Source organism: Punica granatum, chromosome 3, assembly GCF_007655135.1.
Source record: "Punica granatum isolate Tunisia-2019 chromosome 3, ASM765513v2, whole genome shotgun sequence".
In the NCBI taxonomy this organism is placed as follows: domain Eukaryota; kingdom Viridiplantae; phylum Streptophyta; class Magnoliopsida; order Myrtales; family Lythraceae; genus Punica; species Punica granatum.
Window position 1 is genome coordinate 39,058,906 of NC_045129.1, and position 13,624 is coordinate 39,072,529.

The 13,624-nt window shown below is 43.8% G+C and overlaps 5 protein-coding genes and 1 non-coding gene across 9 annotated transcripts; 4 read left to right on the forward strand and 2 right to left on the reverse strand.

Moving 5' to 3' along the window:
- Positions 1 to 959: 959 nt before the first annotated feature.
- Positions 960 to 2,106, forward strand: LOC116198963 (subtilisin-like protease SBT4.3). The gene is made up of 2 exons (XM_031529244.1): positions 960 to 1,181; positions 1,427 to 2,106. Exons 1-2 carry the CDS (start codon positions 1,085 to 1,087, stop codon positions 1,945 to 1,947), a joined length of 618 nt encoding a protein of 205 aa, XP_031385104.1. The 5' UTR covers positions 960 to 1,084; the 3' UTR covers positions 1,948 to 2,106.
- A 360-nt stretch (positions 2,107 to 2,466) lies between these two features.
- On the forward strand, positions 2,467 to 5,307 carry LOC116201609 (protein THYLAKOID ASSEMBLY 8-like, chloroplastic). The gene is made up of 2 exons (XM_031532889.1): positions 2,467 to 3,034; positions 4,336 to 5,307. Exons 1-2 carry the CDS (start codon positions 2,633 to 2,635, stop codon positions 4,723 to 4,725), a joined length of 792 nt encoding a protein of 263 aa, XP_031388749.1. The 5' UTR covers positions 2,467 to 2,632; the 3' UTR covers positions 4,726 to 5,307.
- A 222-nt stretch (positions 5,308 to 5,529) lies between these two features.
- TRNAS-AGA lies at positions 5,530 to 5,611 on the forward strand. The gene has a single exon. It is a non-coding gene; the product is annotated as a tRNA-Ser (tRNA).
- A 1,617-nt stretch (positions 5,612 to 7,228) lies between these two features.
- LOC116200881 lies at positions 7,229 to 9,058 on the forward strand. 4 transcript variants are annotated; one of them, XM_031531834.1, is made up of 6 exons: positions 7,229 to 7,642; positions 7,896 to 7,980; positions 8,080 to 8,243; positions 8,357 to 8,435; positions 8,533 to 8,594; positions 8,778 to 9,058. In XM_031531834.1, exons 1-5 carry the CDS (start codon positions 7,625 to 7,627, stop codon positions 8,547 to 8,549), a joined length of 363 nt encoding a protein of 120 aa, XP_031387694.1. In that variant the 5' UTR covers positions 7,229 to 7,624; the 3' UTR covers positions 8,550 to 8,594; positions 8,778 to 9,058. The 4 variants fall into 4 exon arrangements, with proteins under 4 accessions (XP_031387694.1, XP_031387692.1, XP_031387695.1 ...); XM_031531832.1 differs by having other exon boundaries at positions 7,233 to 7,741; XM_031531835.1 differs by having other exon boundaries at positions 7,242 to 7,642; positions 8,360 to 8,435.
- Positions 9,059 to 9,131: 73 nt separating this feature from the next.
- Positions 9,132 to 11,528, reverse strand: LOC116200879 (D-inositol 3-phosphate glycosyltransferase). The gene has a single exon (XM_031531829.1). The coding sequence runs from the start codon at positions 11,092 to 11,094 to the stop codon at positions 9,601 to 9,603; it is 1,494 nt and encodes a 497-aa protein (XP_031387689.1). The 5' UTR covers positions 11,095 to 11,528; the 3' UTR covers positions 9,132 to 9,600.
- Positions 11,529 to 11,659: 131 nt separating this feature from the next.
- On the reverse strand, positions 11,660 to 12,893 carry LOC116200880 (universal stress protein PHOS34-like). Its single transcript, XM_031531830.1, has 4 exons — positions 12,521 to 12,893; positions 12,324 to 12,433; positions 12,035 to 12,153; positions 11,660 to 11,939 (listed from the first exon to the last, which is right to left on the reverse strand). Exons 1-4 carry the CDS (start codon positions 12,693 to 12,695, stop codon positions 11,846 to 11,848), a joined length of 498 nt encoding a protein of 165 aa, XP_031387690.1. The 5' UTR covers positions 12,696 to 12,893; the 3' UTR covers positions 11,660 to 11,845.
- Positions 12,894 to 13,624: the final 731 nt, after the last annotated feature.

The following is a 13,624-nucleotide window of genomic DNA, read 5'->3' on the forward strand; positions in this document are numbered from 1 at the left end:
GAATCCGATCGGTTCGAAGAAAAAACCTATAGACATGAACGGATTTTGTCGGCTAGAAAACAGTGCTCTCTAATTATTCAGTTTTTTTCCCCACTTGGCTGGAATTCATGTGTTCAATTGCATTTCATATAGCATTGCCTTTAGTCGGATTGTACCCAAATTTTGCCTTACACTGCAATCGAAATACACTTTTCTTGTTGAACAGGAAAATACCATAAATGCGTTTCCATCTATGAGCACGAGTGTCCCGATTGTACATGGTGTCCAGGTGAAGAATTCTGCTTGCACGGAAGACCTGGCCAGGTAGATCTTCAAGCTGGCAGATAACTTTACAATAAATGATCGCCCTATTACAGTTTCCTTCTTCTATGTGTAAATCGATGTTGTTAACTGAAACATTTGTTGCTCAAATTCGTATCCAGCGTGTGCAACCCCACTTGTTTGGACGGCAAGAAAGTGACTGGAAAAATTGTGCTCTGTGACACGGAGCTTCCCGAGAATATCGAGGAGGCTGCCAGTAAAGGAGCTGCAGGTGTGATGGCACAGTGCAACAGCCAGACACCCTTCCCTGAACCTTTCGTCCCTCCAATTCCAATGCTGTGTTTTGTGCAGGATCTCTACGTTAATTATGCTGAGCTCTTCAACGATACAAAGTGAGCGTTATTAATTACTCAGGAAAATGAAAGTTACGCAAATATGTGACGTCTCGGGTTCTTTTCCTCCCCACTGCAGAAACCTCACGGGACGGATACTGAAATGTGAAATCTAAGGAAGTTGAAAACACCAATCCATATCCTATGGTTGCTTCCTTCTCATCGCGGGGCCCGAATAATTTAGTCGCAGAAATCAGGAAGGCGAGTCCAATCAGCAAATCTTTGTTCTCTTTTTTGGACGTAATGGATATGTATATCTGTTAAATCACACGACTCTCATTTATTGATGTTGTTCCGGATGAAAATCTTGACAGCCCTACATAAGTGCCCCAGGGGTGAATATCTTGGCTGCCTTTTCGCCTCTCGGCTCACCTTCTTCTTCCCCATTAGACAAGAGGAGTGTGAATTACAATTTCCTGTCAGGGACCTCCATGGCTGCCCCCCATGTTGCTGGTGTAGCAGCGTACATTAAGTCGTTTCATCCCGATTGGTCTCCTTCTGCCATAAAATCGGCTATTATGACTACCGGTAAGTATATATCTATCTTCTCCTCCACCACCACTAAGCTGAGACCTCTGTTTGTCTTGGGAAACATTGTACCTGTGCTCTGCTGCCTCCTAGTCCTAGAAAAGTGACGAACTTGGAGATTCTGGAACCAGATGTTATTCCTTCCGGAATTCTCAATTCTCCATTAAATGAATAGAACAAAAAACTGGGGCAGCAAGGAGCCTTTTGGCCTTGTCTAACGACGAACCTCCTTCCCTTTGTTGCAGCTACTGAGATGCATTTCCTTTCCGATCCCGAAGGTATTGGTTCGGGCCACATTAATCCAGTAGGCGCTGTGGATCCAGGTCTCGTGTATGAAATTGAGAAACAGGACTATCTCAGCTTCCTCTGCAACCTACAGTACAACTTAGGGAGAATTTCGTCGAATCGAACCGCCAGTTGTCCCGAAGGATCGAAGGAAATGTCGCCATCGAAGCTCAACTACCCTGCGGTCATCTTCATAGTGCCAATCAGGAAGTCTTTTCAGATAGCTTTGAACAGGACAGTGACGAACGTGGGTCCCCCGAACTCGATCTACAAAGTATTGGTTCCGCAGATCTCCTCAGAATTAGATGTGAGTATCGATGTATTCCTGCAGGCCCTCCGCTTCAAATCCATAGGCGAGAAGCAGACTTTCACAGTCGTAGCTTCAGGAAGACTGGTGGATGTCATTTGCACTTCGATCTTATGGGCAGATGGACAGCGCAAGGTGAAGACACCGATCACCATGTATGCGGCGCCACAGTAGCAATTATAGCATCGTCTTCTTAGCGATTAAAAGTAGGAGATCTCTAGTAGATAACAATAAGCGAAGTAAAGCATGCAACGAATAACATGTGTTCTCATGCCATGCCGCAAACATCTCCCTGTATTTTGGAGTTGATCATTTGTTACATATATTCCTTCATGATCGGATGCCAAACCATATCTCTTGACATGGAAAAGCAATTAATACTGTCGATCATCTTCAAATTCTTTTTGTGTTGCTTGGATTATTAGAATATTATATCGATCGGATAGATAGATTGCACGATCAAAGAATCCGTACTATTTTAATTTTTTACCTACCTAACAAGAAGATGTCGTATCGTATCGGACATCTCCACGCAATACTGAGGTTGATATTTGCAATCACATAAAAATCGAACCAATCTCTCGTCTATTCCCCTTTCCTTTAGGTTAATGTTTTTATTTGTAATTGAAAAAAAGAAGTAAAATATTTCCGAGCAACAAATTAATTTGGGAGCAAAGGCCAAACGAAGTGGTAGTAGAAAGTCACGTGCTATATATTGTATGCGCGTGGTTAAAAAGTTATAATACAGAACATGCCCGTGGTTGACAGTGGCAAGTTGAGGTTTGATACGAGATCGAACCAGCCAGCCATGGAGTAAAAGTTTGCAATTTTCCATCGGCCAGTTCTCCCAAGAGCTTCAATGGCGGCGCGTTTATCATTCTGCAAGTCGAAAATCCGACTACTTTCTCCTGTCTTTGTTCGAAGCTTCACCACCGTCGCGGCCTCTCTCAAGCGGAGGCCACCGTTGGCCGCGTATCCGGAGAGGCAGCTTCCGATGCTCTGTTCAGGGCCTGAACACTTGAGTGGCTTTATTGGGCTGCGGGAGTATCACGACGGGAGGCCGAGAGGCCCGCTGTGGCGAGGGAAGAAGCTCATAGGGAAGGAAGCGCTGTTCGTGGTACAGGGGTTGAAGAGGCTCAAGCACGACGAGGAGAAGCTCGATGGGTTCGTCAAGACCCACGTCTCCAGGCTGTTAAAGCTCGACATGATCGCCGTCCTCGGGGAGCTCGAGCGCCAGGAGGAGGTGTCTTTGGCCATCAAGGTTCTCTCTCTCTCTCTCTCTCTCTCTCTCTCTCTCTGTCTTGCTCTCTGTTCTACTGGCTCCCTCATCGGCACTGATTTGACTTTTCGCTTGCTGTTCTCTATGGCAAACTTCATGATGTGAAGATACTTATTGCGTGTTGGCATGTTCATGGATTGGATTCTTCAACCCCCGTCATGGCCATACATTACGTAGCTCTGATGAAATTAGCGCAAGCAAGCTAGCTGTTTGATGAAATGCCTGTGAGTGAATTGTTTGTAGCCTTATCCTGTAAGTAGACAGAGACCAAAAACCTCTTGCTCTTCGATTATAGAGCAGCCATTAAGCCAAGCTATCATTGAGTAGCTAGATGGATGTCATGGCACTAGCATTGCTCCAATTCAGCGGCTGTTTTCACCCCTAGTCACAGCTGGGTCAACCAGCACCCAGAGACTTTTCATAAAAATCTCACAGCTTTATTGGCTATAGCAAGCAACAAATTCCCCTATCCTTTCCCTTTCCTCAGGCAGAATAACTCTGGTAGTGTATTGATTTTTCAGCTCTTCTTGCCCTTATCATACTATTAGTGAAGCTGCATGTTCTGATAAACCAAAGATATCCACGTCACTCTAGCCTTTTGTTTATAATATCCTTCTTTGGCAGCACACAGGTGGGCATACTCCTTACACAGTGTTCACTCAGTTTCAACAAGTTCAAACAATCTGATCTTTTCCTCATGATCTTAGCATGGACCTTAGGGAGCTGAGCCTGAGCCTGCTTGACTCTATTATTAATGTCAGAAGAGTATTCTTTACTGAACTCCTGTAGATCCCCTTGTAGTTTCCTCATCGTGCAACACAGCCTAGGGGTCCCTACTACATCCCCAGTCCAGCTTATCTCCACTACTACATAGGATCCATGATGAAAAGTCTTGTAATCAAGATAGTGGAAGCGCTTCATGAGCCGAGGAATATTGGATGTTATTGTTTCATGGGCAAATTTTTCATCAGAATGAGTCTTCTCGTGGCCATTGTTATATGTGTTGTGGAAAAAGATACAGTGTGAAACAAATGACTGCATGTATAAATTGCCGAACTGTCGGGTTGTGGAAGGCTCATTGCCTGATTGACTTGTCCGGATTCAATACTTTGTCATTAATACTGAGGATGACATGATAAATAACATGATTCACTCGTGGAAGTGTGGGTATTCCTGCTGAGTTCAGGAATGATATCTACAATGTTTTACTATAGTACATCAGAGTTGCCCTGGAACTGAATATTGGTTCTTGGTGGGCTCAAGAACAACTTTCTTTTCTGCAGATGTTTAGGATCATCCAAAAGCAAGATTGGTACAAGCCTGACATCTACCTTTACAAGGATCTAATAATAGCACTGGCTAGGGCTCGGAAGATGGATGAGGCCATGCAACTCTGGGAGAACATGAAGAAGGAGCGGCTGTTCCCTGATTCTCAGACATACACCGAAGTTATAAGAGGGTTTCTGAGGCAAGGGTCTCCTGCAGATGCGATGAACATTTACGAGGACATGAAGTTGTCTCCAGACCCTCCTGAGGAGTTGCCCTTCAGGATACTGTTGAAGGGTCTTCTACCTCATCCGCTCCTGAGAAACAGAGTGAAGCAGGACTTCGAGGAGCTCTTTCCTGAGCGGCATATTTATGATCCACCTGAAGAGATATTTGGAATTCGCTGAGATTTGTTCTTCTTTCTGCCATCCTTGGCACATTCCCTGCACAAAACTTGCCCTAGACTTAAGTGGCATATCGGAAAGTGCAGGTTGATAGTGCTAAGTTTTTTGGGTTGAAAGAAACCCGACCAGAAGTGGAGTCTTCTGGAGTTTATGGGAGATGTCTACCTGGAAGCTGACCCCTGTTGAATCTCACGCAAAAAATGGATGCTGGGAAAAGACGGGGCGGTCTGGTGAATCTTTTAAGAGCTATTCCTTTGCCAGGCTTTAGTAAAGTGATTTAGTGACAATCTTACCGTCTGCAGACATTACTGTTGAAGTGCGTAATGGAATACCAATTTAGAACTGACGTTGTGATCAAAAGGGGAGGCATATATTTACCAAATGGAAAGTTCGTCGATGCAGTTGTCTGATGTCTGTGAGGAGCTGTAATTTGCACGGTCTAGTTTGCTCGAGCTGCTCAATTACATTTCATGTTCACATGATGAACTGCTCTTAAATGTTTGAGACATTATGGGAGTGTGATTGTCCATTCCACCGTCAGTAAGGTTGATAAATATACTCGCGATAAGGTCATTTTTCGATTAATCCAACACGATGGATGAAAATATCAAACTCACTGCAAAGTATCCGAGAGTTGTCATTTGCCGGTACTGAGCCATTGTTGAGGTCTTGAGGACTATGATTTGAAACTGTTTTTTTTTTTTGGAGTTATTTTGCGTCATATATATCCGGGAGAAAGAAATTCATGAGAATGCCCATCATATTGTCGCGTTGATATTTTACCACAGACAAAATCAGCAAGAACATGTGGGCGTGCCGGAGTGGTTATCGGGCATGACTAGAAATCATGTGGGCTCTGCCCGCGCAGGTTCGAATCCTGCCGCTCACGTTGTTTTTTTTTTTTCCATTTTGATTATGGGCCCGAATAAATGGGCCTCGGCCTAAAGTCTAGAGCCCATCTTCCTGTATCGGATTCTCTTTTCCTCCTATTGGTCCACCCGGGTCAATCTCAATCTAACATCTTGACAAAGCTTTTGTCTTTGACCCCGAATGATTCTCCAATCCATTATTATCACATTTCAATGCTTTCCTGCCTTCCCCTACGCCTATTTTTTTTCCATCCACTCCTCCCTCTCCTTTTTTGTGGTTTCGGATATAGATCAGGCAACCAAAAACACGTTCTAATTATCTCGGAGAAGAATAAGATGAATGCAAAAGGGAATTTGAACTTGAGAGGGATTCCCATTCGATGATGAATGAATGATGGGATCGAATCTAATCAAAGGGTCAAAGAACAAGTTGAGCCAATCTGGTATCTCAAGTCACAGTACTGAGCCTCTGACTCTGAGCCCAGACGGAAAGATTTCCAAGTAAAAACACACACCCGAATGTCAATTATTCCCGAAATCTTACATTGCTCGCGTGCTGTTGCTGTGATGCTAATCCATTAGAGAGTGGATCAACTTGAATGAACTTGGCCAAACCAATTTCCTGGACTCCTTTTCTTCTCTCCATGAATGATGAATATTTTCAACTCGGATATGTTATCTTATCGATATTAGAATTGCTTAGAAACACCTTTATGCTCGGCCCGGCTGTGGGTAAGAGTTCATATCGCCTAGTTGAGGCGCTGATGAATATATGTCAATAGGAATGGAATCTCAGTATCTATCTATCTATCTATCGTCTTTCAGAGTTATGATATTTGGAGAGAGGATGATGGTGGCATCAGTAGTCAGGTGACTCGGGTCAACTCAACCGCAATGGTATTGGGTTTGAGGTTGTATTGTAGAAGACTATGGGTTGCTGTGGGCATATCCGAATATAAGGGAAAAGGGACAACGACGGCCTTATCCATGCATTTATCTTCTTGTCGGATTGGAACATTTGCAGATCTCTCTCTCTCTCTCGCTCTCGCTCTCTGCACCGCATCTTCGATCTCTCATATCCAAGAAAATACCCCCACCAGAGGCTCATTGGGCAGAGAAGTGAGAAAGGTCAGATATAGAACCAAACCAGACCCCCCAGTGTGACGGAATGACCAAAAATGAACATGTTCGTTGCGAATTCTGATCCATATATAACATGTTCAGGCATACGTATAAGGTCATGCTTTTCAAGTCAAATTTGTTAGATCATGACCTTATTGGGATCATACTATGCTTTCGATGACAATAAGCTGGACGTATGACCATTTTTGCAATACCGAGCATGTCCGACAGGTTGGTTCGATCACCTGATGACCCATATGAACAATCCTATATTTCATCTGACGAGCAAGTTATCAACCTTCCCCTACTGAAGGGGAAGCAAGCACAAGCACAATAATTAATCCCATCCACTGCCAAGTGGCACCAGATGGTACATCCAATTGGGATGACAGGTGGACCCCACGTGGCACTTATCCACTTGTGATCAAATGGGGATGAAGAACGATCTCTCTTTCCATTCTCTCCTCCATTATTGTATTGTTTATTTATTATTATTATGTCCATGGCTGTAGATTTGGAATAAGGAACCCTCCAAGTAAGAGAGGAAAAGTTTCCCAAATCTTTGTTAGAATAAGAAGATTTAGATATCTACTTGGGATTTGAATACATTGAACACTTCTTCCTTTTTATTATATTATTTTATTTTATTTTTCCCCTTTGCGATGATGGCACATGGGCGGCAAGGCATGTGCCGTCTTTTCTGTGCGACTATATAATGGTGCTCGAGAAGGCAAACCAGATTCATACTCAGCTCCTCTGTCTTCTCCTCTTCCAACTGTCAACTGTCTTTCAGTTGGTTCTACAGTTTGGTGGGCAGATAGCTGACAAGAAGTGAGAACTCGTGGTCTCTTTATTATTGGACTGTAATCTTCCTTGTTTTATTTGCGAAGCAAGGGGACGAAGGTTTGTTGATGGAGAGCAAGAGGCAGGTGGGTCCATCTTCCTCACTTTCGGCTGATATTTTTGGCGAGAAGGAATCGCCCCCTTCATTGGGGACCTTCACGTCGATTTTCCCGCCTCCTCAGACCGTATGTTCATGAACTGCTGCTTCATTCCATTTGTTGATATTAGTCGACATAGTCCTTCCCCTGATCTTTCGTCTAGAATTCAGATGGGACTCATTTTTGTTTTCCTCCTCTGTCGCTTGCATTAGCCATGTTTTAAGCCCTTATCTGATTTCAGGTAGCTGGGAGAAACCTGAGCCCCGAGCTTACAGGATCTCCACCGAAGCAGTCACCGGGTAATCAAGCATGGAACAGCAGACAAGGTGCTTCGCATTATTGATTATTATGTGGCCTCAAATCTCGTGCCTTCTTAGTAGATTGCAAGAGTATATCCTACGACTCTGTTTCTTGAAATATAACAGCTAATTTCTCTGGGGGAGCAAGCGGGAACATGCCCAGCCGGGATGGCCCGATTTTCGGGCAAGAGAGAGTGGAACCGTGTCACCTCAGCTCATCCATTTACTATGGTGGTCAAGATGTCTATTCCCAGTCCCCAAGTACCCAGAAGCCGGGATCATATCCCATAGTAAGTTAAAGAGCTCCTTATAGCTGCATATTGCTAGATAGATGATCATTGAGGAACTCATTGATGCATTCATTCTTGGGACTTACTGTGGTGATGTCTTGTCTTGATGGAAGCAGTTCAAGAAAGACGGGGAAAAAGATGATCCAAATGGCGCGAATACAGATGGTGCTTCAAGAGGAAACTGGTGGCAAGGTATACTTTTGGATCTGTCCTACGCTCCTTTTCTCCTGCAAAGTTACTAAAGCTTAGCTGATGGATATATCGGGTTTGATTTCCGATGTTTCTACAGGTTCACTTTATTACTAGAGCCTTGCCTTCCAAAGGGTGCCGAAGTCGGTAACTGTCTCTGAGGTACATAATGTGAATTCCAATCATATCGTTTTCTTTTCTTTTTTTAAGAAAATTATTTAGCTTAAAATTCATCAACTAGAAAGCGCGCTCATTTCATGAGATTTCCTTATTCGTTATGATCAATCAGTCATGGCCACTTGGAATCAGATGGTTTCTATAATTTATCATGAACCTTTTTTACAGGAATTAAGAAGCTACAAGTACAACACAAGATGCAGCAGTTTGGTACCAGACAGTGTTTGCGAAGCTCGGGAGGCGTTTGTACTTGGCATTCATGCTGTAAAAATTAGTTGGACAGGAGACGTTGGAAAAGGCTTTAGTTTTGAGTCGCCTTTTAATTGGACTGGTTAATGTTTGCAATTTAAGGTTGTGGAACACATCCTTAACAACTTGTTCTGCACTTGTATTAGTTTCCTAATTCTATTTCGGTGCCTTTCTTTCTATACGAAGATGAATGTTCAATATGTGCTTTCTCCTGGAACAAATTCAAATTTAACAAAGAAATGAGGAACTGGTACTGAAATCCGGGCCATCTCAAACAGTAACGGCCTAGTCAGGTCTGCTGCATTTAGAAACAACTTTATAACCTCGATCCGAGGAAAACGAAACTTAAAGGAGGAGCCGACATCTTTTATCTTTCCATTTCCATTCAATTCTGTATTGGTCTTCCATAGCTGTATTCTTCTCAAAGCAAAATACAACAGAGACCAAAAGCTTGCCCGCAATCTGTAGTTGACGCGCCTCGTTATAAAGCTGAAGGCTTTCAGTTTTTCCTTGCCTCAGCATCTTATTCTCTTCGACCGAGCCACAGGCTGCTTATCATTACCCCGCATGTGCCATGGAAATGTGAACATGCCAAAATGAGTACTTGGATGATTTCCTGCATGCCACATCTTTACAGCAAAATGAACAACCCGCTGGCTTCCTCTTACGGACTCAGTCATATCAATTGTAGTGGAAATCAGCTCCGTCATAGTTTTGAAGCTGCATTATAAATCAAAAACTTTCACCGAGAAGAATCCTCAAATTGACATTGATTCTCAGTATCTCCCCCACTCATTGATGATATGCAGAGGAATAGCCTTTCATAGGCAGCAGCCATTTTTGTCGCAGAAAAAAATTGGAGGCCTCTCTGCCTTGCAACCTCGCCCTTCTTCTCTAAAACTCCTCTTCCATCACTCCAAACCCGATAGAGTGCTCTCTTCAACAATTCCAAGGTTGGCGGAAATGTATATCCTACATTGCCATTAACTATCACCGAACCTGTGATGCTTGCAAGTCTCGTTGCAAGCACGGGCTTGCCACAGAGCATAGCTTCTAACAGAGTGTGATCCAATCCCTGAGCCCGAAGAGTTGGGTTGATAAAGATATCTATTGCATTGTAGAATCTCGCAAGCTGGGCTTGTTCAAGGGGACCCAGAACAAGTACATTGTTAGAACCTAGACCTCTGTATCTACTGCCCCATGGTCCGTCTCCCGCGACAAGGACAATGGCAGTTTCCCGGAATTTGGCGTTCTCTCTGATCATTTGCTTCAGCGCTTCGAACATTAGTGGGTGCCCTTTGTCCTTAACTAACCGCCCAGCGATTCCCAGAACCAGCGTCTTAGATTTGGGAATGCCGAAATTCCGTCGAAAATTCTTCCCGGCCTTGAAATCCGACCGAAAAATCTCCTCGTCAACGCCATTGAGGATCACGTGAACACGTTCTTCTGGGATCATGTAAACCCTCTTCAAGACATCCCCAACGTGATCGCTCGTGGCGACGTGATGGGCGTAGCTCCGGAAGAACTTCACTTCCTCGACGACCTTCACTGCCCTTTCAGTCAGAGAGTACGCCTGCGGTTCTTCTGGTGAACGAAGGAGCTCCTGGATGATGTCGGAGTGGATGGTCTCATAGGCGATCCCATGCCAGCTGACGGCAAGGTTGGTGAGTTTCCTAGACCGCGTGTGCATGAGCCCGACACTCTCAGTGTGGACCACATCGAATGGCCGGCGCGGGGATCCACTGGAGTTCTGGGCTTGGAATTGGTCCCAGACTGTGGACTGGTCCAAATAGCCAGCGGCTGTTGGTTTGGAGAGGTGGAAGTGCAAGTTAGGGAAGGGGTACTTGGGAAATGAAGAGGCGTTTATCGGAGAAGTGGTGAAGATATGGATCTCATGGCCCCTTTTTGCTAGCTCAAGGTGGAGCGTCAGTGCATGCCGCTCGAGCCCACCAGCCTGGGATCTATGGGGCCACTTCTTTACAAACACAGCGATCTTCATGCGCCAAGGAGGAGGTACCTGGGGAAAGTTGAGGTTGTTCCATGCTTCTGGGAAGCTGAGGAGGTCGATGGTCTGGTTAGGTGTTAAGCTCTGGCCCCATTCCCGGCCTGGGTCGTGGCATGGACTCGTACATTGGCACGAATACAGGAACGAAGCAATGGAACAGGCTGAGATGACAAAGATGAAAGCACACAGGCATCGGAAACCTGAGATCATTGCCTTATTATCTCTAGCCATATGAAAATGAGGTTTCCTTGCTAACTTTGTTTAGAGTGAGGGATGAAGAAGACTCCATCAATGGAAATAGGGGTTGACAGGTTCCTGAATTTACGTTAGGTTTCCTTGCCCTTAAAGGCTCCTTCACATGGGGTTTGTCTAGATGTTGGAGCGAAACTTAGGAAAATGCTGCTCCATTGAATTGTTTACTGGGCTTCCATAATGGCCGATGAGTATGGTCTTGACTTGGATCTCCAAACTCCGTTATTTAATACCTAGCAAAGAGAGATTTTTTTTTTTAGTCTTCGTTTGGTCCAAAAATCGACAAGAACCATCCCATCCCATACCACACAACAGCACGGATATTCAAGTTTTTTTTTTTTTTGGATAAGCGGGGATCTCATTAATCAACAAAAAAAAATTCGAGTTTTTGGAATTGAAGTACACCGAAGATTTATCGTTAATATTCGGAAGACATATATGGCGAGTAATTAAGTGTGTCGTCTTGTGGTTCTTACATTCGCTACTTACTTCGCTCTGTGAAATTGTGATCCTATATGAACAAAATGATGGCATAAACTCGAAATTTCGAAACAATGTGGAAACCCACCCGGACAATGTCTTTATTATTGATAGAGTAGGAAAATGATAGCATAACAACTGAATTGTGATACAGATACCCATAGTCGTGCAAAAACAAGTCCCACATCGATGTTACAAAAACACCAATGTTAGTAGATTTTATGTCCTCGTAGATTGCGGAATCGATAAACTAGAAACCATGGGGAGAAGTCGAGTCCTTGACGATGGTCACGGGGCAAGCTGCACTTGCCATGACATGGTTTGTCACGCTGCCCAGCAGTACCCTGTGGAGAAATCAATCACAACCGGATTATGTTGATGCTATCACAGAATATGCACATCAAAACATCTTATGTCGATAAGATCTACCGAGTTTTACCGTTGGATGGTGCCAAGGCCCCTGCTCCCCATGACCAGGCAGTCGAGCTTCAGGTCCCCAACAGCCGCACACAGCTTGTCCCTTGCATCCCCCCAGTAGATCTTCGCTACCACAGTTACCTGCATCCGCAACGAACCAAAGCCTTAGCCCATCAAGCTTTTATTTGCTTATGTCTCTTTTACCTCTACTTTTCCAGGAACTCGACAATCAATCAAATGGAACCCGTCTATTTCAAGTGCGTGTAAAATGAAACTGTTGTCGGATATAGATCAGAATCTGATGCTCTTACATGTTTCTGCTTTCGGGCAGAGTCAAGCGGGTCCAGAACCTCTGCATCGAGATTGATCTCGTACTTCTCGTTCACCTCCTTTTCACGGAACTCCGCATAAGGTATCAGAGCTGCGGTCAAATAACATACTCTTCACTTGCAAGGCAGGCAGTATGTTAATATATATCCGATCAGATTACAGAAGAAGATACACTCACGGGAGCCGGTAGCGGACCACATAAGGTTCCGGGTCTCGTCACCTTGAGGAGGCTTGACGTGGATCACATAGAGGGTGTCCCCGTCGTCGAGCAAGTTCTCGACCGCCCACTTCAGGGCAAGCTTGCTCCCCTTTGAGAAGTCCATCGCCACACCGATCTTCCTGTCCTTCGTCATCTCCAAGCCCAATTCAACCTTTACCACTTGTTTCCGGCTGGATTTCTCGGCGGTATCAGGAAAAAGATGTTGCGAGATCTTCTCAGATATCTCTCTCTGTGACACTAGCTCAATAAGTCCTTGGTGATTTAGGCCAGAGAAGCAGTCTCGTTTCGCCTCTCGGTATAAGGTCTCAGAAAAATGTATTATATGGCTAAGTTTGTTCTCCGAATCATAATTTTACTCGATTCAACTTTATTTTTCCTTAATTCAACTATACACTCATAACTCTTTTTTAAAAAAATATCTTTTTATCTAATTTAATAATAAATTGTTTCAATACTTTTTTTAATCAGTGATTTAGTAATAATTAACTTTTTAATAATAAATTCTTCATCTACTTTCATGTCTTATATACATATCAATCTTGTAATAATAAATTTCTCCGTAGATGAGGGGTTTCATGATGCTGGTGTACCCAAATTGTTCTTACTTTCGTCAACTCGAAATAGAAAAATAACATATTGATATAGTAATGGATTATGGTCATCATCACAGGCATCATGTGCGCTGTCCAAAACGTTATGTTCCCGATAAGAACTGAATGTCTTAACTAACATTCAACGCAACCAGTCTAACCACATCTTTCCTGAGATAAGAACAATTTTACTGTCGACATTTAAAAAATTAGATTTGACTATTTGTGTCTCGAACTAATTAATTTATTGCATTAATTAATTAATTTAGTGTATCTTCTTCCTCGAGGTGAGCTTCAGGGGCATGATGACTTGATGTCATGCTCACCTTCCTCCGGCTTATCATCGGCAGATTTCACTGGCGTGGCGGGGCTCCCACGCATACGCACTCTCAAGATCATTATCATGAGCTTTGATATCATTCTAAATTTTACTGGATTTACATGAACTTAAACTCATTTTCGACTCAAAAGC